General features: G+C 37.2%; 1 protein-coding gene across 1 annotated transcript in view; it reads left to right on the plus strand.

The window, feature by feature from the left end:
• HTT (huntingtin) overlaps positions 1-22504 on the plus strand; it is an 83314-nt gene extending 60810 nt beyond the window's left edge. The window contains exons 46-67 of the mRNA XM_010290303.1: positions 413-551; positions 2151-2273; positions 3158-3371; positions 3555-3700; positions 4240-4417; positions 4693-4788; positions 5623-5810; positions 7021-7147; positions 8327-8427; positions 10579-10733; positions 11116-11255; positions 11425-11507; positions 12931-13061; positions 13243-13372; positions 14128-14283; positions 17292-17482; positions 18060-18174; positions 18403-18616; positions 18761-18866; positions 20213-20375; positions 21021-21181; positions 22133-22504. Of these exons, the coding sequence (XP_010288605.1) occupies positions 413-551; positions 2151-2273; positions 3158-3371; positions 3555-3700; positions 4240-4417; positions 4693-4788; positions 5623-5810; positions 7021-7147; positions 8327-8427; positions 10579-10733; positions 11116-11255; positions 11425-11507; positions 12931-13061; positions 13243-13372; positions 14128-14283; positions 17292-17482; positions 18060-18174; positions 18403-18616; positions 18761-18866; positions 20213-20375; positions 21021-21181; positions 22133-22346 (3271 nt within the window). The 3' untranslated portion in view covers positions 22347-22504. The remainder of the gene's footprint in view (positions 1-412; positions 552-2150; positions 2274-3157; positions 3372-3554; positions 3701-4239; positions 4418-4692; positions 4789-5622; positions 5811-7020; positions 7148-8326; positions 8428-10578; positions 10734-11115; positions 11256-11424; positions 11508-12930; positions 13062-13242; positions 13373-14127; positions 14284-17291; positions 17483-18059; positions 18175-18402; positions 18617-18760; positions 18867-20212; positions 20376-21020; positions 21182-22132) is intronic.
• Positions 22505-27254: the final 4750 nt, after the last annotated feature.

Here is a 27254-nt window from a genome sequence, read left to right on the forward strand (position 1 = left end):
GTTCTTGTTTGGTATCTGTTAGAACGTATTTGTCTGCAATCAAATCATCTGTACACTAACTTACTAATGTTAGTGTTAATGTTAGCTAATGTTAGGTGGCCCTTACTAATTAAAAAGGTGTACTGCGTAAGGAAAACTGGGCAGCTTGCATTTTATGCTTACGCATGTACAAATTTGAATTTAAATTTAAAACTTCATTGTTGGTGGTGCTGCGCTCATTTGCTTTGGCAGCTGATAGCTGGTGAAATTTGTAGTTTTGCACCATATGACTGCATATATCCAAGAAAGAACTTAAGACTCTACAGCTTTTCTCTCCCAGGATTGGAATTGCCTCACTAGATGTCTTTCTATTTTTAAGTGATTTACAAAACTGAGTAAATTAGCTCTCTGCTGATGTGTTCTTCTATTTCAGACACCAAAGACTTTACTCGCTCTTGGATAGGTTTCGTCTTATGGTAGCACCAGACACAACTAGTCCTTCACCTCTGGTTACCTCACACCCACTAGATGGAGAAGACCAACCAGCTTTAGAGAATGTAATTCTAGACAAAGTAAGGTTATGTTTAGAAAGAGTCACTAGTGCCTTGACTCTAAATAAGCTTTTGCTCATTACAAAATATTTAAATACAGCTTACTTTTACTATGCAGTTAATGTTCTCAGAATTGTCAATGAGTCTCAAATACAGATCAGCGAATGATTTCACATGTGTTGGCTCACTGTTGAACTTAGGATGAATAATTAGCATGTGCACACGTTTGTTTTGTTGATGGTGCTGTGAAAAGCTATCAAGTTTTGTTTCTTTGCATGGCTTTAAGGAAAGATTTATATAAGGTTCAGTAGAGACAGATGCGTACTCTTACTTGTTTTCTTGATATGTTTACTGCAGTGATCAGTTTTATTCATTTGCTGAAAACTTGGAAATTAAGCCTTGCTTCTCCGTTGCCACTTCTCAGCTTTAAAGTACTTTCAGAGAACAAACATGACTACTTAACTGTTTCTATCTTTCGTGTAGATACATTTATTTCAAAGCAGGGTGGGAGGCTAAGAGCGAGCCTTTTAGCCTCTGTATCTTCCTTTCTAGTTTCTCCCATGGTACAGATGACTTCTCTTTTTCATTCCTTTGTGTCCTACAGTGATATGTCCTACAGTAATATGAAGTGTGTGTAAATGAGATGGAAAAAATTGTTTGATTAGCTGACAGTTTGGAGGAGACCGATAAGTAGTCGAGGAACCCATTGACTTGAGAGAGTTTAAGAACTACTTAGGCAGCAGGAGGAAACACTGTTTGTGCCCAGAAACCACTTACCCATGCCTTTCTTACTTCAAATTAACCAAAAAAATCTCCTTCCTCTGCAACTGTAAATCCTGCACAAAGGAAGTAGTTTTTATATGCTTCCTCCACAAACCTAATGTAGTTCATGGAATCGTAGAATATGTAAAGTTGGAAGGGACCCATAAAGATCATTGAGTCCAACTCCCTGCTCATCTTCCAGATGCTCTCTGATCTCTGACAGGCTTAGTCACATTCTAATTAATGTCAGCAAATTTAGGATGTCCAGTTATGAGAAAGAAAACACATAAAGGAATAACTAAGCCTCTTTATATTCCTTAGTTAAATCAGCTCCTGTAGGCTCATCACTAGTAATTTAAGGAGTAAATTTGCAGTGCTGCGTGATGGTCTTCATTTATTTCAGTGAGTATTAAAAGATAGATGTTATCTTCATCTGCTGATTTATTTCAATTTGAAGACTTTTCCTACTTGGTTATAGTATTGGGGCTTTTTGCTGCTACTGTTTTGTTTGTGTAACTACTGAGTATTCCAGTTTTTTTCCTAGATATTCTCCTCAGCTTTAGGATCCTAATACATACATCTGTGCTAAATGTTAAGCTTTTTTTTCTTGTTTCCTGTCCAGACTCTATGGAAATAGACAACTTGACAGTGAACATCCATTGGTCTATTTTAAGGTGGTCCATATATCAGTGCTGTGTGTTGCCTTTTTTCTTTAAGGTTTTTTTTTACATTAATGTGGCCTAGTGATCTCTTAAATGGACCACAATTCAATGCCAGTGAGCAATTCTCTCCCTGCCCCATGAGGTGTATTCTTTTCTGGGAAAATAAGTAATACATTTCTTTGTTCAATTTTTAAAGGACTGGTATGTGTCACTAGTGAGGTCACAGTGTTGCATCAAGTCTGACTCAGCACTGCTAGAAGGTGCAGAGCTGGTAAATAGGATTCCTCAGCCTGATCTGAACTCCCTCATGACCAGCAAGGTAACTTCTTTGTCAGATGAAACAGTCATCTGAAGAGGATCTAATTATTTCTAATGTTCTTACTGGTGGTATTAATGGATTAGATTCTTAAATGTAAACACTTCAAATTTGTTTAACACTTGTTGTTCACTTCTTGAATTTCACTTCATTTTGGAAACTAAAATAGTAGGTATGTTTCATTTCTGTGTCTAGCAATGCTGCTAATAGTCACTTTCTGGTAGTACAGAAAGTGTATAGTGTGGAAATGAAGGTTAGTTTATGTACTGCAATCACAAAAATCCAGTGTTACCATTTTACGTAATCTTCTCGTTTTGCCATACAGTCTCTTACAAGGCCAGATGTTTCTGTAATATTTTAAATATCTGTGCTAGATTACTTGCAGTATGCCACTAACAGGCCACAGGTAATAAATCTGGTATAAAGGACAACCTGTACCTATTACTTAATTTTCTAAGAATTTTGTTCAAATTCTCTATATTACGTTTGCTGCTGGTATGCAGAAATAATAGTGGGAAACTGTTTTTAAAAAGATTTTTGACTTATTTGTTTGAAAACTTATTACTTGAAAATTCCTTGTATATAGGTCTTTATATATAGGTCTGTATATAAGCTTTATTCATAGATTGTTCTGAAAATTTGGAATAAGCATATTGATTTTTCTTTCTAGTACAGTAATGTTTCGAATTTAAATGTGGAACAAATACGGGCTTAATTATGGTATTGTTACACTACAGTTGAACAGAGGTCATAATAACAAGTTAGTTAATTAATAAACTGTTAATTTACCACCATATTAGTATGCCAAAATAGTATCAGATACTGTCAGAAACTTAGCTTCTCTTCAAAAGCAATTTCTTTACTTTTTATTTACTATTTGGTTTTAGGAATTCAATCTAAGCTTGTTAGCACCTTGTTTAAGCCTTGGCATGAATGAAATCTCAAGAGACCAGAAGAGTAGCTTCTTTGAAACAGCGTGGAGAGTAACTCTGGATCATGTGTCTACCACTGTACAAAACCTTCCTGCCAGCCACTTGGTTTTTCAACCACTATTGCCAACTGAGCCATCAGCCTACTGGAAAAAACTAAGCGACATCTTTGGTAATAGAAATAACAGTCTTTTAAAGTTTATTTTCTCCTCTGCAAAGGTACTTTACAGATGTCTTGTGAATACATGAACTTTCTATTTTAAAAAATCAAGATACCTTATGAAATTATTCTGAAAAAAATTTATTGAGGGGAAAAAATTCAAACTGCTAGATTTCATCCAGTCTTATTTTATAGGAGATGAGGTGATGTATCAGTCTATGATGACACTTTGTCGTGCACTGGCTCAGTATTTGTTGTTACTCTCAAAACTACCAGCTGGTCTCCGTGTTCCTCCTGACAAAGAGGATGATATCCTGAAATTCGTAGTTATGTCAGTAGAGGTAAGAAACTACAGCATAGTTGAAGATGTGATGAAATGTTGGGAGAGGGAACAACTTTGACTTAACTTTGACACCATTGAGTAACTTTTGATTTTCTTAACTGTAGAAATTTCTTCAGTGGTTACTTTTTGACCTGTGCTAGTAAATCATATGGACTTATAGGACAAAGGTAGCTTTTTACAAGGAGAGGTTGATTGAATGATGGAATGATCTTCCGTTTGGGAGAATGGCCTTGCAGTGATTTTTGAAACACTGAATAGACAGTATTTAATACTCATGATTTCCTTGTACTTAAAATAAATTCTGTTCTCTCAGGAAAAAAATCAATACACCTTGCTAATAAAACTTTACATATCACTGAGTAAAAAAAAAAAAAAAAAAAACAACAACCCCCCTCCCCCCCAAAAAAACCCCAAAAAACCCCAACCTTAACAAAAAAAAAAAAAACCCAAACCCCTGAGAAACCCCACCCAACCTTTTGGTTATAAGTTCTTCTGTTGTGAGAATTTGCTATTAATGGGAAACTTATTTTTGCACAGGCACTATCATGGCATTTAATGCATGACCAGATTCCATTAAGTGTAGATCTTCAAGCTGCTCTGGATTGTTGCTGTCTGACGTTACAGCAGCCTAGTCTCTGGAATTTGCTGGCTTCTGCAGTTAATGTGACATATGCTTGCTCCTTAATTAATTGCCTTAGATTTATCATAGAAGCAGGTGAGTCCAATTTGAACAGCTATGAGAAAATTTTCTCTAATAAATCATCAGTCATCACTGATCAAATGCTAAATGTCTACAATATTTCCTCTGAGTCCTTTTTAATTATTTGACAAATTAATTTCTACTATTTTAATTTCTCACTTCAAATTTTTTGTTTACTTTTGAACTTGGCAGATGCCTTGGAGATGTAAATATTTGCCTACTATGTGGTTTTGAGGAGAAAAATGAGATATGTAATGGCTGTATCTTTCAAATATTTTTGTTTAATTCAGTTGCAGTTGAACCTGGTAATCAACTTCTTAGTCCTGAAAGAAAGAAGAACACTTCAAAAGGCATAAGTGAGGGTGAAGTTGATTCAAACATACAAAGTAAGTAAATGGAGAATTCCACATTTGCCTTAAACTTTCACTGAAAAAAATATTTGTAGGTACCCTTTCCATTCCTATTTTTTTTAACAATGAGAGCTCATCTGAGACCTTATTTGTATTTGATGAATGTTTATTAAATATAGATTGACATCTTTTTAGCAGGTATAGTTGTTTTTTCCTGGAAGTTAAACATTAATGCAGATCTTTCTTTTGGGGGATTGTGTTAGCTGTGCAGCATGCTGCAGATTGAGCTTTTTTAAGTTATGGAAGAGGTGGAATTATTAATATTTCTTCTGTAGAATGGCAGATTCATTATCTGCCCTTCTACAGTATGGGAGCCATAGGCTGAGGTGAAGGTCAAGTGTAGTCTGTGAGTGTGGACAGCATTGTTTTCCATATCCAGCTGTGCGGGTACAGTAAGATACCACTTCCATCTACAGGAATTACCTGCTTGTCAGGTTTAGCATACCCAGCTATGTGACTGCTTTCTCATAAAGCAGATGAGTCTCTGGTCACCTGGTAAATTCTAACAAATGCTCTATTCAGTGTGGCCTGTTCAAGCATGTGAGGTGCTCTGCTGACAGATCGCAGGTACTGGCAATCTCCAGCACTGAGACTGGCAAACAACGCAAGCTATTGCAGGGAGGATGGTAGCAGTATTCTTCAGCTAGCTGAAATGCTGTAGAATATTTCTTTGTCTACATCCTTATTGTGGTTTTGTCCTTTTCCTTGACATAATCATTCATTAAGCATTTTTTCTTTTTCTGTATCATTTTAAATTATGTGTCTTTTGACTAGATTCATAAAACTGAATTTCTTTTTCTCCCAACAAAGAAACGAAACACATTACTGCAGCTTGTGAAATGGTAGCTGAGATGGTGGAATGTCTACAGACCGTCTTGGCACTGGGGCACAAAAGAAACAGCAGTATTCCAGCGTTTCTTACTCCCATCCTCAAGAACATCATCATCAGTTTAGCAAGGCTGCCTCTAGTGAACAGTTACACAAGAGTACCTCCCTTGGTATGTTCATTATGCTTTGTTTTCAGGACTTCAAAGGCTATTGAACAACTCTTTTTGAAAACCAAATATGATGCTGCATCTTAAGTTATGTCAGTGGGACTCCAGCCTTTAGCTAGTTTGATCAGCTAGTTTGTCTTTCTAAACACTGAGTAGCAAAACATTGTAAAGATGTCAAAGAAGAGTTCACTTTGGAATCAGAGATCTGATTAGAAAGGATCGTAGTTGTTCCTTACATTCTTTCTTGAAAGAATGTCCAGGTGGTAGTTTAAGAAAGGAAAAGCAGTGACTTGGGTGCTTTGTTAGGGCTAATATTTCCTCCTGCTCAGTGGGATTGCTTACCCTGGAAAGAGTGCAAAATCTACCCTTCTTTGACGCCTGAATTGACAAATTCATTTTTTTGTCACACTAAGCACCAAAATGATGCAATGGTGCACTGCTGTTTGTGTGTGGTACCATGGTATGCCATGCAGATACTTTTGGATTGTATATTACAGTTCTTTCCTAACTCATCTTAGATCTTTTGGACAAGGTATTTCAACCTTTTGTTTTTGGCTCGTGTAACATGGATTTAAGAATACCTCATGATTACCTCCAGATATTGTTAGTATGGTGAAATGACTTTGTTTCAATAAACTTCAAAACCATTATCGGAAACGTTTCTAGATGCATACTAGGTAGAGCACAAGGAGGTTTCCTGATATGTGCAAGGCCATTTCTTGGGCCTTTCTCAGTTTCTTAGCCCTCTGTTTTTGAGGGTATGTCAAAAGATACTAATATTTTTATGATTGAGACTTTTTTACCCACTCTCAGGGGTATTTTCTTGCTTTTTCAGGCATCAATAGTCTGTGAACTGTCTTCCCCGATTTACCTTTCAGCATCATTTCAGCACAATCTAGGGGTCACCTGGCACTTAAATTCTAAACTGAAATATATGACATGACATTATTTGCTTTCATATCCAAACTTGGACAGTGGGACTGAACAATTCCTAGTGAGAAATATGCAAAAAACACCCACCCAAAATTAGAAAGAAAGTGTAAAAAGTATATTAGATATCTAACAGATATTTAATCTTTAAGGTTTGTTTGTGTTTGGAGAATTACTTTATTTACTGATATCTCATTGCTTTTGAATGGTGCATATATACTTATAACTGTCATGTTAATACGATTTCTGTTTTGGATAAGTAGATTGTTTTATATTTCTTCAGGTCTGGAAATTAGGCTGGTCACCAAAGCCTGCAGGTGACTTCGGCACGGTTTTTCCTGAAATCCCAGTAGAATTTCTTCAAGAAAAGGAGATCTTTAAGGAGTTCATCTATCGCATTAATACACTTGGTACATGCAAAATTAAAAATTCATAGACTTGGCTCTTGTTAGGCATTTACCTGTATTGTGAAGCTGCTGAATAACTGAATTTGGTACAATGTGTTTACTTTTGTTGCTTCTGTGGGAGAGAAATAATACCTCAGAGCAGGTTAATAATTGTGCTGCAATAATTCTTACATTTTGCTCAATGCAGAGAAAAAAATAACAACTTAGAAACGAAGCCAACTCAGGTTGGAAGAGCTTAGTGTGCTCTTACAGAATGGCCACTTGTTTTGTGGAGCATGCACTTGACAGTATGTTTGAGAATATTTTGCTTCCGCCTTTTTTTATTCATGCAAAGTATATAAATAGAATTTAGTGCCACATTCTCAATATTTTAAATTACATGCTGTCACTTTAAAGCTTCTGGATATGTCAAGGTTTACTGAATGAGGGCAGTGGGGCTTAAGAGTTCAAGTCTTTGTCAACAGATGAGACTGTGATGGGTAATGCATCAAATTTTCTGTATGCTTATGGATGTTCTTTGGCTTTTTTGGTGGTTTTCCCCCCTCCCCCTCTCTGATTTATGGGTTAATACTTGATTGACTTCTGGTGTAGCACTGATTTCTGTTTGATCACTATAATGCCTAAGATGACACTCTCATTTTTGATTCTTTAGATATCCTTAGTATAAACAGCAAGGTATTATTCAGGAATCCTCTGCAGTCTTTTTATAGGTGAAAATATGTTTGGAAAAACTTTGAGAAGTGCTTCCATTTTAATGGCCTATTTCTAAGCAATTCAGTCTTCTTGCTTTTAGGGCATGGAGATTTCTTGGATCATTATGGAATCCTTCATGACTGACTTTCCTGTGAGAATTGGCCAATTTTCTGGATGATTTTCTGTGTTGTGAAAACCTGATAGATCACAGTGTTTTGAAAGTTGGATAATCAAAGCATTTATACGTATATAAGAAACAACCTGAGCAGGACCATTTAAATAATAATGTGCAGAACCCTTCTAAAGGGTTCATCACTTCCTAAAATAGAACGCTTTAAACTTAAGCTGTAGTGATTACAAAAAATGCCAAATCAAATAGGAAATGGTATGAAACTAAATCTGTGGAAATGATGTACCATTTTTTAATGCCGTTCCATGTTTTAAGTTTTGTATTAAGACATAAATGGCTATCTCTGAGTGTTTCCATAGGGTGGATCAGCCGTACTCAGTTTGAAGAGACTTGGGCTACTTTGCTTGGTGTGCTTGTAACTCAGCCTATTGTAATGGACCAAGAGGAGAACCAACAAGAGGTAATGTCATTCACTGAATTTTTTAAATTAAATTTTACTTAAACTAGGAAAAATGTTTCTATTAAACCTGTAAAGCAGAAGAATGATGACTAAAATGAAGAAATTATTTCCATTTTATATTTCCTTGTCTTCATAACCCTCTGAGTTCAGACACATCCATCTTGTGGCTTAAAGCTTCTGCAAACATGTAAATAGCATAGAAAAATATTAGTGAAGCTGTTTCAACTTTATATTATGTCACTCAACACACACACAGTTCAAAGTTTGCTTGGCTAGATGTTTGACTTTGGGCACAATAGGAACTCCAAAAACTTGGAGAAACAACATGCAAGAACTGTGCCTTTAGGAAATATACTAGTTAACTGCAACTAGTATATATTACTGCAATTATCTGTGCTATCTAATAATCCCACTTCAATGGAGTTTCTTTGGTAAGATTATTTTTGTAAGATTCTTGACTAGAAATTAATTGACCTTGAGATGTATGCCTATGTCTCTTGCTCCCAGTTATAGACTGTATATTGGATAGCTGGGCTTCTAACTTGGATGCCTCAGGTAAGTGTTCAAAATTCAGTGGAGGATGTTTGGGGATCAGAGCTGAAGAAATTTATCTATACCAAAAGCAAAGATGAGAGTGGACTTTGCTATCACAAAAGACACTTTCCCTCTTCAGGTGTCTTAACCTGCTTAATAGGTTCTAGCTCTGACATGAAACGTCATACAGCGTTCACTCCCAGATTGTGAACCTGATTGTAGGTGCAGAGCCTAAAGCATTTTTGAAGAGTTCGGAGGAAAGATGACTGAATAGTGGATCCTGGGTAGCAGACAAAGGCATTTGTTTCCTTTGCTTCCTAGGTGTCAGACTCTAAAAAGGAGTAGAGTGTCATCACCCCTATTCCCTGGGTTAGCATTTTCTGTTAGACCGATTTGGACACTTGTGCAGCGTGCAGGATTTTTTACTTTTTTCTACATCTTTACTTAACTCTTTTCTACATAATGGCCATGTTGGATGAGACTTAAGGCAACCTAGTTATTGGTAGTTCCTTATTTGTCACGTAGAGAACGTTTATTTCTAGAATAGGAGAAATACTGCTCCTTTACTTTCCAAGGAAAACTAATATGTTCAAAATTGCAAACATTTTAAGCACTATTATAAATTCACTTTTTGAAAAAAGAGTTGAAAATTTGTTACCCTCGTACATTTTCTAAGAAGGTTCAGACTTTCTTGTGGTCTGATACTTTCAAGAAGGAATCAGAATTGATACAACAAAAGCAAAAACTGAGAAACATTCTGCCACTTCAGAATCTGCAAGTGCTTGTGCTGTTCTAATTTTAGTTTGTTAAAAAACCTGATTTAGTCCATGTACTGTGAGGATTCTTGCTACCATCAGCACAGGGAGGATGAGTTACAACCCACAGTGTCAGAAGTTTATTTTAAGAGATTTTTTTTAAAAGGGAAAGAAAGGGACTACTACAGTGGTGGTGATTTATGGTGGAAAAGTACTTGATACAATGTGTGTAGTTCTAAATACTTCTGTTGGGGAAAAATGGGAGTGCCTCAAGTGTGAATAATAGACTGAATCTAACCAAATATTTTAAGAAAGTTGCGTTAGAGTTTTCTCACACTTTTACGGTGGTGCTAAATACTGAATGTGTTATATCTTGGTTTAGAAGAAACATTGGATGTGTGTGGATAATGATGTCCAGGAAAAATGCTGCTGAAATTTCATGATGAGGTTGAGTTTTGTTCCTAAACAGGTAGTTACTAAAAACAGTTAACATGGATCTTTCTCTGAAGAGTTTCCAACTCAGATTTGTCCTTTTTGGTACTTTGTTTCAACAGGTAGTTAATGGGTAGATACAAACAGAGAAACTAAACACTTTGAAAGTTCTGAAATGGACATCTTGAGGTTGTAATGCTGTTGAGATATGAGAGGATGCATGCCGAATGGCTGATGAAGTGGAAGGATGTGTTGCTGCTACAGTCACAGTGCTTTGTGTGCATTGCTTATGTCAGCTAGGCTTCTGGATGGGAAGAAATCTAGATGTCAGGTTTATTAACGATAATTTAGTGGAAGGTGACCAACTGATATTTAGGGCTTTCAGGATTCTTTTTTTTACAATTCAAATTACAGTAAGTTCATTTTACAGGAAGATACAGAGAGGACCCAAATTAATGTTCTTGCAGTACAAGCTATAACTTCCTTGGTGCTGAGTGCAATGACAATACCTGTTGCAGGCAATCCAGCAGTTAGCTGTTTGGAACAGCAGCCCCGCAACAAAGCTTTAAAAGCTCTGGACACAAGGTATTTTTTTACTTGCTCTAAAATGCATAAAAGTTATATTTGTGATTAATACATAATTACAACTGCTTAATCTAGCTGTAGCAACAATATGTATAGGCTGTATTTTCTAAGCAAGAGTGTATACGGGTGGATCTGTTTACATAGAAGTTACATGGACTTAGCATCATGAACCTGCTGAGTTAAAAGACAATATCTGAAAAAGACAATATCTTATTAAAATCTAGTAAACTGTGCAGAATGTACTTCTCAACATTTCTCAGTTTTGGCATCCCTGATAATGAAAATAAGCATAGACACATAACGTTGTAGGGTAAGCTAGTCAGACTTGCACAAAAATGTTAAAAGGAAAATCTGCTTAAATTGATTTCTTTTGGGTTTTCAGGTTTGGGAGGAAGCTAAGTATTATCAGGGGAATTGTTGAACAGGAAATCCAAGCAATGGTATCTAAGAGAGATAATATTGCTACTCATCACTTATACCAAGCTTGGGACCCTGTTCCATCACTTTCTCCTGCTACTACAGGTAAGTACCTGTGTGTGGGGAGAAGGGGACAGTGAATTTATTTTACATTTAAAAACCAGGAAAGATACTCTTAGGAATTTATTTGAAATCCAGTTTGCAGGTAATGAAGCCATGTTCACATCTACTTTGTTATGCACGCTTTAAAAACTTGTCTTCTGTTTTGTTACAGGTGCTCTTATCAGCCATGAAAAACTCTTACTGCAGATCAATACTGAACGAGAAATAGGAGATATGGATTATAAACTGGGACAGGTTTGTTAAAACCTTAACTTTGAACTTGACTTCTATTATGTTTCTTCCAGTTTGTGAAAATTCAGTTAAGAGGTATTTACAATAAATGTAAACTGAAAGCCTGAGTGATGCAGGGTAGATCATAACTGGGTGACTCCTCTCAGCCAGCTGTCCCACCTCTCATGGAATTTTTGCTTGTGTGTGTGAGGTCTACCCGTGAGCCATTTACTGAGTTGTACTTTTCAGCCTTGTGTGTTAAAGAGCCCTTGTACTGTTAGCTTCCACTTTAACTATTGGATTTTAATTTGATACTGCATGCTTGCAGTAGTCCTTAGGAAATGAAAAATCGCTGGACATAAAATAAGTCATGTTTTAATTTTAAATAAACTCAGTGTAGGGACTTAAGTTTCACTGGATGATGTTAGTTGGAAAGTTAGCACTATATACAGTGAGTTAAAAAATAGTCCTTATCCAGTTATTTATCTCCTTGAAAAATTAATCTCTATATAAATTACATATAAGTTTTAAATGTAATACTTGTTTCACTATTTCAATAGTATGTATTAGTGAAAAAAACTTAAATACTAAACTCGGATAACATTTTTCTTGAGGAATCTTTTGCATAGGGAAGACTAAACGATGATTTGTCTGTCTGTAGGTGTCTGTGTGTTCTCTTGAAATTCTAAATGGCTTGAATTTGCAGGTTTACAGACCCTACACGTTTTTTACAAAAACTGTTAAGTCTATAACAATACTAGGCATTTGACATACTGCTTGAAAAATAAATAAATGTGGGTATATATTTGCTTAACATGGAAAAAAATTCTATGTAAGGGTTAATTTTTGGTCCAAAAAAAAGTCTTGAGCTATGTAAAATAAGTAACTTTAGAGGAAGAAGTAATATCTGTATTGAAACACAGGAAGTGCTGATTTTGTTTTGGAATCTTCAGACAGATCATTTGTGAAATACCATCAGCAGGTTATTGTTCTGAAACTTTAATTTTATAAGGAAAACTTAAAGAAGAGCGAAGTTCTTCTTCGTAGAGAACTCTTTATCTAGCCTGAGTCAAAGGACTTGAAATCTTAGTCTTGTCTGGTTTCAGAAGAAAGGTTATATTGCAGTCAGATATGCTGAATTATGGTTAGTACGTGCTTACAAGTTATAGCCAGATGCTACTTTCAGCATCACCTGTATTGCTCTACCAAGCACACAGTGCTGCTGTTTTTGCTGTGCCATACAGTCTAAAGTGAGTAAAACTAAAATGTTGAAAAAGATTAAAATGAAAAAATACTGTGTGACGTGCAGATGAGGCTCTGTGTTTGTTGCCTGTCATTTAAAGGAACGTATTGGACTTCTAAGATTTTATACTCTGACTACAAGGATGTTAAATGTCATGCTTTTCTATTTATTTTTCCTATTTTTTCTTGTTTTTCATGTTGCAAGGTTTCGATACACTCGATATGGTTGGGAAATAACATCACTCCATTGAGAGAAGAAGAGTGGGGTGAGGATGAAGAAGATGAGAATGATATACCTGCTCCTTCCTCGCCACCAACCTCTCCTGTTAACACCAGGTGTCTTCTTTTTTTTCTTGTCTCTCCTTTGACTTAGCAATAAGCTTTTATCTCTTTGTGCTGAGTTCAGTAAGCTGGCTTTACAAATTGGATGCTGGTAAATAACTGTATTATTTCAAATCAAGTACTTCAGCAGGGCTTAAGAACAGCCATTTTAACACATGCTTATTGTGCCTTGCAGGAAACACCGGGCTGGTGTAGATATACATTCTTGTTCTCAATTCTTGCTTGAACTGTACAGTCAGTGGATATTGCCATCAAACCCTAGCAAGAGAACACCAGTCATTTTGATTAGCGAAGTGGTGCGATCAGTAAGTCAACTATTATTCAGAGTTGTAATGGAGTATGTTACCAAATGTTCAGAGCTAAGCCGCTTTTGTAAAGCATCTTTTAATATATGGGAAATACTGATTTTTCTTGGCAGTGCTATTATATGGGTAGTGCAGAAATATAACTTGAACAACTACAACATTATACTATTTTAAACTATATAGGCATTTGTATTGCATATTCTGCTACTACATTACAAACACTTTATTGTCACTTAATGATGGTAAGACACAAAGTAGATTTCAGGATTTTGCTTATCTTATCTCTTTGTAACAAAGCAAAGATGGAACAACAATGTATTAGAGGATTAAATTGCCTATTGAAGTGTAGAACCAAACATAAAGAACACAGGTGTGCAATGTGTCTTGATAGTCATTGTTCACTACTATAAGAGACTTAAAATTAAACTCTCCTTGCAAGAGAATATGTATTGTGTGTTGTGTGATATCTTACTACATTGTAAATGGCAATGTTTGTTCATTTTCCAGGCTAACTATAGTAGATTTGGTTTTGTAAACATTTTGGAAAAAAGGACTATTTGGAGGCAGTTGTTATCAGAGATGGATGGTGGAATTAATTCTGGACAAGTTAACAACAGTTATTGCAGACACTTGAGTTAATGTTTACTCATTTAATAGATTGATAGAGGAATCTTTTGCTGACAATTATAACAGAAGGGAAAGTCAATTTTTGTCTGTCTGCTAATGGGCTTTTTTATATTCAATTCTGTGTACAGCTTCTGGCAGTATCGGACTTATTTACAGAAAGGAATCAGTTCGAGATGATGTATACAACATTGACAGAATTGCGAAAGGTGCATCCATCAGAAGATGAGATTCTTGTACAGTATTTGATACCAGCCACTTGTAAAGCTGCTGCTGTTCTTGGAATGGTAAGAAATTCTCATGGGAACTTGTTGCAAATTCATGAGAGTCTGGGTTAACTCGTTCTTAGCTTCTGCTGCAAAAACTGATGTACTTGGTCAGAGTATTTTGTCCCTAAGAAAATCCTTTAGCTGATCTGTATGCCTGTAAGAAGTAATAGGATATGTATTCTGGGCTTTCAGAGGTTGCAAACATCCTCCAGTTGCCCTATATTCAAACAGAAACATTGTTTGGTTTGGGGTTTTTTTGAGGTTTGAGCTTAATTTAATGTGCTTTTTGGCTTATCTTATTTGTTTGTTACCCTTGTCCTGGACTCATTTGTTACATTTCTGGGCAGAAATGAGGACTGTGGAACAGCCAATGCTAGATTTGTGTTACAGGTGAATGGCTATAATCTCATGAGAGGCTGGGGCAGTGCATGTGATGAATGTGTAGTGTGATAGTCAGGTATCCCTTTTCTTTCCCTCACTTTGCTTTCCTCCACTGCATTGTTCTGTATTTAGGGAAAAAAAAAAAACATTAGTAATGCAAGTTATTTAATGAAATACGTTGCTCTAAATCTGTAGACCAGAGAGCAGTAGTATTTTTCAATGGACATTTCAGAATGCAAATATTTAGGAAAAAAATTACAAATTCTTTTGGAAGGAGTTAGTATTTCTAGAAGCTCTCTGAGACTAATAAAAAACTCTCTGTATAACAGTGATAAGAGAAATTTTGAAAGACTTTTGGGATAGAGCTTCCAGTAGCTATTGTAACAGCAACTGTGCAAGGGAAGGCTGTGAAAGTAATGCCAAATGTACAGAAGCAGTTTAGAGATCAGATTATTCTGACTAGGCTGTAATTTCCCACTCAGTGAACACCTTCTTGCAAGAAAGCAGCTGAATATAACAGGTTAGAGGGAGGGGAAGAAAACGTTCGTTCCATCAAGGGTTGCTTGTTGTCCTGTGCTCAGTTATGGAGAAAATCTGCTTAAAAAGAGCAACTAGAGAGCACAAACTGTAAAACTGGCCTGTGTTGGGATCACCCTGCACGGCTCGACCTTAAGGAGAAGGAGCTGTGGCATTGAGAAGCTGGTGAACAGCTGGATATCTGCATGGCTCGGCCTTGAGGAGAAGGAGCTGTGGTAAACAACTAAGAGGAAGCAAAGGAGTGCAGGAACACCTGCAGGCAGTGAATCCTGACTGTGTGAGAGGCGCATGGACAGCGTGTGATATTTTGTATATAGCCAATTGCAATAATGTGTGTAACAAGCTGTAACCAATCATGAGTGTGTGTGCAGTGACTAAACAAAAATTATTATATATATTGGAGTCGGACAAGACAATAAACGGCTTCGGAATATAACTCTCATAGAGTTGTGAAGTCCATCCTCCTCCCGCAGGCCTGTGTCTCAGATACTTCATGAATGCAAGGACAAGGCAAAACAAACACCTTCTATGAAATTCTTAAAACAGATTGTAAGAAAAAGACTTCTCAAATCTAACGGTTTAGAATAGGTTTTGCATATTCCAGTACATTTTTGTACTTTGATAACAGGGAGTAAAGTACCTGATACGAGCTTGATATTTGAAGACTAAACGTAGAATCACAGAATCATTTAGGCTGGAAAAGACCCTTAAGATTATAGAGTCCAACCCTTAACCTAAGACTACCAAGTCCACTAAACCATGTCCCTAAACACCACATCTACATGTTTTTAAATTAGCTCCAGGGATGATGACTCAACCACTTCCCTGGGTAGCCTGTTTCAGTGCTTGTCAACCCTTTCGGAGAATAAATTTTCCCAAATAGATATCCAATCTAAAACTCCCCCGGTGCAACTTGAGGCAGTTTCCCCTCATCCTATTGCTTGTTGCTTGGGAGAAGAGACCAACATGCACCTCGATCAAACCCCCTTTCAGGTAGCTGTAGAGTGCGATAAGGTCTCCCCTCAGCCTCCTCTTCTCCAGACTGAACAACTCCAGTTCCCTCAGCCGTTCCACATAAGACTTGTGCTCCAGACCCCTCACCAGCTTTGTTGCCTTTCTCTGGACACGCTCCAGCACCTCAACGTCCTTCTTGTAGTGAGGGGCCCAAAACTGAACACAGGATTCAAGGTGCGGCCTCACCAGTGCCGAGCACAGGGATACAGTCTCTTCCCAGGTCCTACTGGCCACACGATTTCTGATACAGGCCAGGGTGCTGTTGGCTTTCTTGGCCACCTGGGCATGCTGCTGGCTCATATTCAGCCAGCTGTTGACCGACATCCCCCAGGTCCTTTTCTGCTGGGCAGCTCCCCAGCCACTCTTCCTCAAGACTGTAGTGTTGCATGGGGTTGTTGTGACCCGGCATTTAGCCTTGTTGAACCTCATACAGTTGATGTTGGCCTATTGATTCAGCCTGTCGAGATCCCTCTGTAGAGCCTTCTTACCCTCAAGCAGATCAACACTCCTGCCCAACTTGGTGTCATCTGCAAACTTAGTGAGGATGCACTCAGTCTCATCATCCAGATCATGAGAGTGGTCATGGAGAGAAGGATGTGTAGTTCTGAGTGCCAGTGGTCTCAGAACAAATAAATGCAATGCTGTACTATAAGTTGAGTGGATGGCAAGGTATTCTTTTTGGATGCAGACTATAAGCATCTACCAGTCAGCTTCTAGAGGGAAGCATCCTTTATGGTTAGCCGGAAGGCCAGAAAATTCCAACCATCCAAGTCCTGTATGTAGAGGATTCTTAATAGTACATACTATTGATTGAACTAATGCTCATCTTGGGTTTTTTTAGCTTTAAATCATGAGATGACTTTTTACAGGTAAGATGAAGTAGCATTAGCATTAGTTTACTAGTTAATCTGCAAGTCATCTCCTATCTGATGATATTAATCTTGTGACATTTGATTCAAAGTAGTTTTAAGCGAGACTCTGGTTCATGCCATATTTTCTGCTCTTTAATTTGTTCCAAGTATTTCCAAATGACAGGAGTCACCAGTATTGAACCAGTGTTGACTTCTAATGAACACTCTTGTTGGACGTATTAGGATAAAGCTGTGGCTGAACCAGTAAGTCGACTTCTGGAATCAACCCTAAGAAGTACCCATATGCCAAGCCGGATTGGAGCTCTCCATGGAGTTCTTTATATCCTTGAGTGTGACTTGCTTGATGAGACAGCAAAGCAACTGATTCCAACTATCAGCGAGTATCTGCTCTCCAATTTGAGAGGAGTGGCACAGTAAGACTCTTCTCCCTTTTCCCCGCCCCGAACTGTTGCATGCTTATGTGTGAACAGAAGAGCTCTTTATGGATTGCTGTTGTCAGTATGTTTTAGAGCAGGCCGTTGTATTAAACAGGTTTTTGGCATTTCATTGAAATCTTGCGAATTAAGCTTATCAGCCAATTTTAGGTTTGATTAACGGAAGCACAAGAATATTTGGGGGTGAGGAAACTGTTTGATAGCTCAAGTCTGTTGTCTCTTTGGTAAATTGTGTTCCTTAAACCTTATTTTTCTATCAGAAGGCATACTCTTTGAATAAGACTTGCAGGATCAGTAATGAAGTTTTTCTCCTAAATAAGTCAGGCAATGATAGCTTCTAATTATATTGCTGACAAATTTCTGGTGTTGCATTGCATTTCCATGATAACCAGTGCTCTCTTATGGCATCTTGTTGATACTTTGTGTGATTTTTAAAAAATGCATAAATATCATGTGAAAAAATACTTAGTGTTTCTAAGGATTGTTTATATCGTATCTATTTGTGACCTAGACAACTTTGATGTAAGTGACTACTAGTGTTTTTGCTTATTTACAGTTGTGTGAATATCCATAACCAACAGCACATCTTGGTGATGTGTGCAGCTGCTTTCTATTTGATGGAGAATTACCCACTTGATGTAGGGCCTGAATTCTCTGCAGGAATTATACAGGTATGTTGTGATGCCTCCAATCACAGGTGGTCATGTAGCCTGGGATAACCACATAGCTATCTTTAACACTTAACTTCATTAGTGTGGTGTAGGTATGATTTCGGGTTTAGTTTAGTTGGGTTTTCTTAATGCCTGATGCAGTTCTATGCTAGCTGCTGTGGTATGGTGGTAGAAGATGACCTAAATACGCCTCAAAAAACAGGCAGTTGACTTTTTTCTTTATTTCAGATGTGTGGAGTCATGGTGTCTGGAAGTGATGAATCAACGCCATCTATTATTTATCATTGCGTCCTGAGAGGATTAGAACGACTCCTCCTTTCAGAGCAACTTTCTAGGCTGGATAGTGAATCGCTAGTTAAACTGAGTGTTGACAGAGTGAATGTGCAGAGCCCCCACAGAGCGATGGCAGCGCTTGGATTAATGCTGACTTGCATGTACACAGGTATTTACTTTTTTAAACCTTTCATGTGCTGAGAGACTTAGCTTAACAACAGTTCTAATTTTCTTCATTTATATTTGTTAACAAGGATAAAAAGGTCTTATTTTAGCATTCACAGTAAATTTATAACAAATTATTTTGGCTTAGGAAAGGAAAAGATCAGCCCCAGTCGTAGCACAGATGGAAATCCTGCCGCTCCTGACAGTGAATCTGTGATCGTAGCTATGGAACGAGTATCTGTCCTTTTTGATAGGTAAGAGGATAAAACATGTGTAATGGGGCACTAGGAGGGAAATGATTCTGCTTGGCACTGTGGGGTCACTTCTGTCTTTGACGGTTCTAATATTTAATTAATGATGTTTCTCTGCTTACCATTGCTTAAAATTGATACTTCTGGTATACACAGTAACACTGATGGAACTGCTGAAGGCAGCACAAATGTACAGGAATGTAAATGGAAAACAGACATGTCCTAACTGATACTGTGTTGCACAAACCATAATACTTTATAAATGTATTTCCAGCTCCCTTCAGGTCAAACTCTTAAGTGCTTTTCAGGATGTCTTCTGCATAATCAAGGATATAAATCCAGTTTATGGGAAATAATCTTTCAAACTACCCTAAGAGTTTAAAACCTTTTTTCCCTTCCCCCACCGAAGTGTTGCTCTTTCCAAGGCTGTTAAGTAATTGCAGTGGAAGAGTACAGTGAAACTTCTGTATTCACATGGAACTCATTTAATGGAAATATTTCAAGACCTCTGTTCTGATCTGACAATCCCAAGCTGTCTTAAGTGAGCATAGCATGTTAGATTTTGCGTAGTAGTTTGTGGGATAATGGTTTACATTTTTCAAAGTGTTCAGTGGTTTTTCCATAAAACTGGATGAGGGTTTCACTTCTGCACTCTGAGAACAGAAGTAGAACAGTGCTTGAGTGCTTTTGAAAATAGCACTCCAAAGAGTTAGTGGAACAAACATGAATGCTACAAGCAGAAAATAACTTTTGCAGGGAATAATCACAAGATGCTAACATGATCTCGACACATCAACAAGTGCAGCCTTTATTAGGAAGATTTTCCAATCAGTGTTATTTAAGTAAAATTGTCTTTAAGTTGGAGTATCTTTTCCCCTCTTTAAAGTGCAGTGCAACTTACTTTTCCTGTTCAAAATATTGGTCATCCTGGTCTTTAATAAAAAAAAGCAAAGATGTTATTAATGGAAATGAGTGTTCTGCTTATAAATGGTCTTTTCTCTGATAACTAGGAGCAGTGATCTCCCTGTCCTTTTTTGTTCTTGTTTATTTTTTTTAGCATTCCTGTTATTAAATCTTGTCTCTGCAATTCCAGGCTTCAAAAAATGTTGACTATTTTAAGAGGGGAGGGGGAACACACAACACCTGTAAAAACTTCTAATAGTTTTGATAGACCTCTTTGGGTAGACTGTTAGAGTAAGATTAGATGAAGACGGATTCCTCAGTGTTGAAGACTTTTTTGTCTATCTAGGTATGAAAGTAAAATGTTCTTTCTATTGCCAATTAAATTGGAAAAGAACAAGATATTTACTGGAATTCTATCATAAAATATGTTCCTTATTTTTTTTCAGGATCAGGAAGGGATTTCCTTTTGAAGCTAGAGTGGTGGCTCGGATCCTTCCACAGTTCCTTGATGATTTTTTCCCCCCGCAAGACGTAATGAATAAAGTTATTGGAGAATTTTTATCCAATCAGCAGCCTTACCCACAATTCATGGCAACAGTAGTTTACAAGGTAGTGTTTTTTTTTTTAAAACATTTCAGAAGATTTCTAAACAACTGACAGCTAAATTGGAGGGGCAAATACCAATTTTGTTAGATCTAACAAACCAGTTGCAGTGATTGAGCTGTACTGCTGTGAGCTTTGTCTTGCAGGCAGCATGGAGGGCCAGAATCACCATGTCACTGATAATAGGAAAATAAAGAGAAAATTAATAGTTGTGATCCTCAGACTCTTTAGATATCAAGGAGCCAGACCAGGTCATCTGGCCTGGTGAACTCTACAGTCAAGCCCCTGTGGACTCAGTTGGGCTTCTGGGTATTTTGCTCTTCAGCACCTACTTGCTGGATTCATGTGTCACTTGAGAGTGCATGTGCGTGCCATGTTTGATCTATGAAAATAGAGCCACCAGACAAGTCTTGCATTTCTGTATGCTTACTTCAGTTTGGCACAGATGTCATGAGTCCAGCTGGATCCTAACTTACTTTCTTGCAGAATCTCTTTGTGTAGGCATTGTGTTCACTAATTCTTTAGACTCAGAGTTGTCTCCAGGAATCCGGTTTGTGAACCTCAGAGCTTTGTAGCTGGAGAGAACCTTTACAACAGAAACTAAACTTCCCCATGTCCATCTACCATATCTTGTGTAAAATATTTTTGCAGGTATTCCAGACCCTACATAGCACTGGACAGTCCTCAATGGTCCGTGACTGGGTGATGCTGTCTCTCTCTAATTTCACACAAAGAACACCTGTGGCAATGGCGATGTGGAGTCTTTCCTGTTTTTTTGTCAGTGCTTCCACCAGTCAATGGATTTCAGCAATGTATCCTGAAAAGACTGAATGTGTGCCATTTCTGGGTAAATGTAGTGATTCTGTAAAGCACCTTGATAGCCTTGAAGGATAAGAGTACAAGTTTAACACACAAAAAAAAGGCAGGTTAACTGCAGTTGGTAGTGGTGTATATCGCTTTGTGCTATTGGTGCCTCAATTTTCAGGGGAAAAAAGAGAATTTCATAAACAGAGAATGAGAACCAAGTCATTTTATAAACTACTATTTTAAGATCTATTCCTTGTTACTATGCAAAATGATCAGGAAAGTCCTTACTTTGAAGAACTTTTTAAACGCTTCACGAGATAGGTTTGCAGTGACCCTTAAAAGCTTTGTTTTATATTCCTTCTGCAAGATAAAATGTATTTTTTTAAAAAAAGAACAAACTCAAATTAAAGAAAATTATCCTCTGCATTACATACTGTATTTTGCAAGTGTTGCCCTGCAAGTGCACTGCAGTAGCAGTGACCTTTGGCAATGGAATGACATCAGCCAAATAAGTTGGAACACCCGAAAGACATAGGTGGTATCAGTACTGTGTTTATTTAAGAACAAACAAGCAGAAAAATAACTGTTGCATTTCATGACCAGGCAAAACAGTGGCCATATGTCATGTTTGAAACTTCTTAATGACTCTTAATCTCAGCAGTGCTCTGTTGGCTATCGGCAGTTGCAACTGAGTTGCTGATTGCACTATTTGCTCCAGTGGATAAAGAGAACTACTGCTAGATTAAAATGAATTTCTGGGGATAAGAAATTGTGTGAAGTTAATGAAGAAATAGAAGTTCCGTAGTAGCAGTTTAATTGCTACATGACAGTATTTTGCACTCTAACATTATTGGTGAACGCAAAAATACACCATTTTATTGGAGAACAGTGTTTAAAACTGCTATACCAAAAGATGAGCAACTTCTGTCATATTATGACCTTAACCTGTATTTCAGTCTTCCACATATTATCAGCAGAATGGGAAAATCAGAGCAAGTGGATGTTAATATCTTCTGTTTGGTGGCCATAGACTTCTACCGACATCAGATAGATGAAGAATTAGATCGGAGGGCCTTTCAGTCGGTGTTTGAGGTGGTAGCATCTCCAGGAACCCCATATCATCGCTTACTAACTTGTTTGCAAAATGTCCACAAGATCACAGCATGTTGAACATCCTGATGTGTAATGGAACTGCATGACTAGTGTTGGAATCTGATATGAATTATGGGGAATGCAAGATCAAGAAGGTATCTGGGGTTGCATTTGTGATAAATAGGGACCTGTCAGTTTTACTTTCAGAAGGCATGGACAAGTGCTCTGCAGCACTGGAAACCGCCTGAAAAGTCTACTGTAGTTCTTGTTGACACCGGGCACCTGAGAGTGGAAAGAAATATGTTGCTGTTTTTCAGGTGGTGTTTGGGACTAACCTGAGACACATTTACTAAATTGTAAAATACGAGCAAGTAATACATGCAAGGTAACTGGCATTTTTCTTCTTCCTAATGTTCAGCTGAAGCCACTGCGGTGCAACGGTAAGAAACTGAGAGAAAGACTGTTATTGCAAGCTGCAGTCATTAGAAAACTTCTTAATTTTATGTACCTGTATATACTGTTGTGTAGTACAGAATAGAAATTGCTTCCTAATGTCTCTCCCAAACAAGGAAAAGAGAAAATGGCTTTCATGATTTATACTTCCAGCATGTAATTCCTCTCTCTGGACTTCCTGATATCCTGTGGTGTATGTGTTGGTGATATCAGAGATATAGTGCACATACGTAACCACACTTTTTCCTTTTTTCTTCTCAGGACTTAAAATTTGAGTACAGTATATCAGTAAAAGAAATTTTAACGTAAATATTTCTATATCATGTACAGTATGTAAAATTGTAAGATGTGTGGTGCATGAGCTGTGCTATAATTTGAGATGAACAGAAGCCACGCTACTGAATGTCTTGACATCTGTATTGTCCTCATTTTTTTTCCCTTGTGTTTTGAATTCATGTTTCTTTTGGAAATCCATCTTAATGTACAGATTACATCTTGTTTTGCATCTCAGTTTAAGAAAAAGTGCTTTAAAACTCGAATACATTGATTAATTTGTCTTGAGAGACTGTATTAAGGAGGCATTCTTGTGATCCGCTTTTACTGTAGCTTCTTTTGAATTCCTTTATTTTGAGACAATGATAAAAGAGAGGACTAGTTACTCTGGATCAGCCTTTTGTATACTTAAAATGCTCTTATTTGCTGCCTGGCATTTTAAGAGGCAAAATGGTGCAAGCTCCCCAGTAGTCAATAACCATTTGACCTTTCCTAACTGAGACCATGGAGTCATCTGGATTCAAACCACTCTTATGTAAACGAATTTATGCTAGCAGTTAAGAATCAGAAGGCTGCTGTGGTCTACTTTGGGACTGGCTAAGGTGTTAGATTACACAACCTCTTTTATTACCTGTTGTAATCTACATAATGCTTTAGACACAAACAATACAAATATCCATGAATTTCAGGACACTACACAGGGACAGATTTAGCTTTTACTCACCACCCAGGGAACCCCATTGTTTCCTAAGCATCACATGGGGAAATGTAGCGCAGCATTTGTCTTTAGTTGTAATTGTTATAATTCTTCAATTACAGAGAAATGATACCTTGGTTCTCAGTCACATCCTATATTTAACCTTTTTTCATTTTCTGATCACACCTTTTGGTGACACTTGGAAAAATAAGATAGTGTTGTCAGGAGGAGCGTGTACTGTATGTATTTCTGTATATAATGTATATGTTGAAATTATACACATGTGACAACATTTAATGTATACAGATGTGTATATTTGTATTTATTAAACCCATGTATTTAAGCGAATTCCAATCTAGACCAAAAATTGTTGCTTCTGCCCATAAATTGATTACAAAGGAATTGTCCACTGGTGTCACTTCCTTTTAGAAGCTGATAGAGGAAACTGGTAGTATGGGCAGTAGAAACAACTGTAGATGTTGCTGTATTTAGCGCTCTACAGATCTTAACTATCTAGAGCAATTATTTCTGCCCTTAGTTGGGTTACTTTTCTTTCTTGGGCCACAGCACTGTGGTGATTTTTAAAAGAAACTGAACAGGAGTTCAGAAAAAGGTTTAATAAAATAGATGCTGTTTGAAAGTTTTTGAGTTATATTGGAAATATCTTAATTCTGGTAAAAACTAATTCAAGGCAGTGGGATATAACGCCCTGTACTTTCATTAAGGGTAGTGTAGATCACTTGTCCCTTTTGTAACCACCAATAATCGTTTTGTACTGTAAACCCACACACCAGTCAGTTTTTGTATGATATATAGTTTAAGTGAAGATATTTTTGTAAGCTATTTTCCAAAATTTAAAATAGATTTTAATATATTTTTTAAGCATCAGGTTAGTCATATTCTCGCCATATAACATTATATGTTGTGTTACAAACTGTTAAATTCTTCATTTTAAGCTCCTCATGATTAACACAGAATAGCTAGTTACTTTACCTTGAGATCACAGGAGCTAACCCCTTTCTGAAACTTTCCAAACCAATTTGTGAATTGCCATAGAATCTTTCCAGCCAGTGAGGAATACATTGAATTAAGCAGTCAGCATGACTGGATTAAAAAAGTCAGATGTGACAGACCCCCTTCCCTCAAATGCCCGTTGCTGGCCTTCAGGCAAATATTTGCGTTACCCCTTTCTAGTCAAGCTTTAGAGCCGATGCAGTTAGTTCTAACCTCACATAGATTCACTGGTAGTAATAACTCCATCTGTGTTAACATCTGTTGGAGATTTGTCATAGTATACCTCCTGAAACATGTGTCCTAAGTGTCTAAAGAAGGGCACCTCCTCTTAGGAAATTCTCGGTGACCTGAAGGGAATGTAACTTAAGGGTCTTCCTAGTGTGGATACACACACCGGTAGTGCTTCAAATCTAATGCAGCACACTTTCCTGTCTACTTCCTAGACACACTTTCCCCACCCTCATTTCTTCGGGAGTGAAAGAGTTTAAAATCACTCCTGCCTGCTTCTAGTGACAAGAGCCAAGAGGTGTGTGATGGGGACAGTAACAGCAAAACAATGGCCACCAAGAAATACTGATGTTGGATTTAAGGAAAAAAAATAAATCACTTGTCCCTTGAGGTTGACTTAAGGCAAAGTTTTATTTCACAGAATGTTTTTAACTTGCTGTAGACAGAAAGCTAATTCTGAAAATCAGGCTGTTCAGTTTTTCATTGAGAACAAACTAGAAATATGTTTTGGCTTAAGATTTACATTTGGTGTCCTAGCTGACCAAAGCAAACAGTTTCTTTAATGTGCTCTGCAGTGGAACTGGCTTCTTTACAGCCTTGCAAGATTAGAGGTATGGCATGATTGGGAGCATACTTAAGACAGATGAATGTTTAAAACTTCAGTTACAATTCAGTTGTCAAAGAACCTACTTTACTAAATCTATAATGTGGCCCTCCTTTAAGAACACTGTATGCTAGCCAACTTTTTATAAATAGCTTTTGGGCCAGCTACCCACTGGCCCCATTAAATAAAGTTTGATTGCATTTCATTTCAGCATGCCTCCTCCCTTGCACCGAGTGCAAGAGTGGGGAGCTGGAAACTACAACCCATTATAAAGCAGTTCTTATTTGTGGGAATTGAAGTATTTTCTTTACTATTTATGTTCTTTGCCAGTTGAAACTGAATGTGAGCTTACACTTTAAAGATGATTTAAATATACTTAGATGTCATTTCTTGCTTAAAGCATCTAGTAAATGATTGTGTATTACTTTTGCCTTGGTAGGAATGCCTTCTCAGCACCGAGACACTGCTTTTTTTTTTCTTAACCATCAGCAGCATTCCTAAAGCACCGAGTAATGAATGAACAGATTTAGATCAAACGAAGCAGGGAACAAGTGGAACTTTTTTGGTTAAAAGTGATTTGTTGATATTTAGTAGATTTGCCTTAAGAGCATTCTGTCTCACCATTCTCCTTTTTAAATGGCTGTTAATTTTATATAGCAGATAAGGAGGTTGTGTCAAAAACACTGCAAAGACAGTTCTCCAAGAGCAGCAGACCTGGTTTGTCTTAAGATTTTTGTGGCACTGTCACAGCTAAGCATTTATGCTTCTGAAATAAAAGAAATTTTAGGGTATAATGAGCAATAAATATAGCAATAAGCAGTTTAATTAAATTTGGTCATTCAGGATGTTACCCAGTGATTGAAAGGGATGGGGTGGGAGAAAAAGGGGAACGGATTCAAGTACATTAATTTCATAAAGCAGACTTTTTCCATGTACAATCCCAACTAAACTTTCTACTAAAGGTAGAAGTTAACTAAGTGACAATGGTTTTGCTCTTTTAAAACCATTTTGGTTAGAAGGATACAATTGATGAAAGTTACAAGAAAGCAAAAGTACTTTGTTAGTTTTTAGATAGTTTAGTTATTTTAAAGTGAAAGCAAGCTGCTGTAAGAACTAGAGTAAGCAATGTAGCAAAACTTTGGGGAAGTCCAATATGCTAATTTTACCTAATACTGAGATTTCAGGTGAACTCTTTGTGCATGCTACCTTAAAGTATCCATTGAAAATCTTCAGAATCCCACAGTCATACCCAGGAGAGCTTCTATCTGTCCTATGTCAAGTTTTAGCTGTATTCAAGTTAACTGGGTATAAATGCTGCAGAGCATTTGTGAAGCATGCGCTGCTTTTTGTCATGTGCATTTTGTGTGAGCTTATCATTCCCATCAGTCTGTGTACGCATACCATCAAGTTGGATCAACCTGACAAAGGATAAGGTAAACGGCATGTGACACACACCCTGTGGTGCTGTCTTGTATAGTTTAAGGGCAATGATGAGCAAAAGCTTGGAGCCCCAACCCCAAAAGCAATTGTACTCAAAGGAAAAGGAAAGCATATAATTTTAGATGTATGTTTAAGTTTAAAAGAAAAAATAAATGCTGAAAATACTGCACACTGAAACTAAAAGAGAAAATAAAATATAACTATTACTGTAAGTGATTTTTCTCTGGTTATTTAAAAAAAGGTCTTGATGCACTCTTACTACAGTTTTTTTCCCCCA

The sequence above is a fragment of the Phaethon lepturus genome, unplaced genomic scaffold (assembly GCF_000687285.1).
Source record: "Phaethon lepturus isolate BGI_N335 unplaced genomic scaffold, ASM68728v1 scaffold3077, whole genome shotgun sequence".
In the NCBI taxonomy this organism is placed as follows: domain Eukaryota; kingdom Metazoa; phylum Chordata; class Aves; order Phaethontiformes; family Phaethontidae; genus Phaethon; species Phaethon lepturus.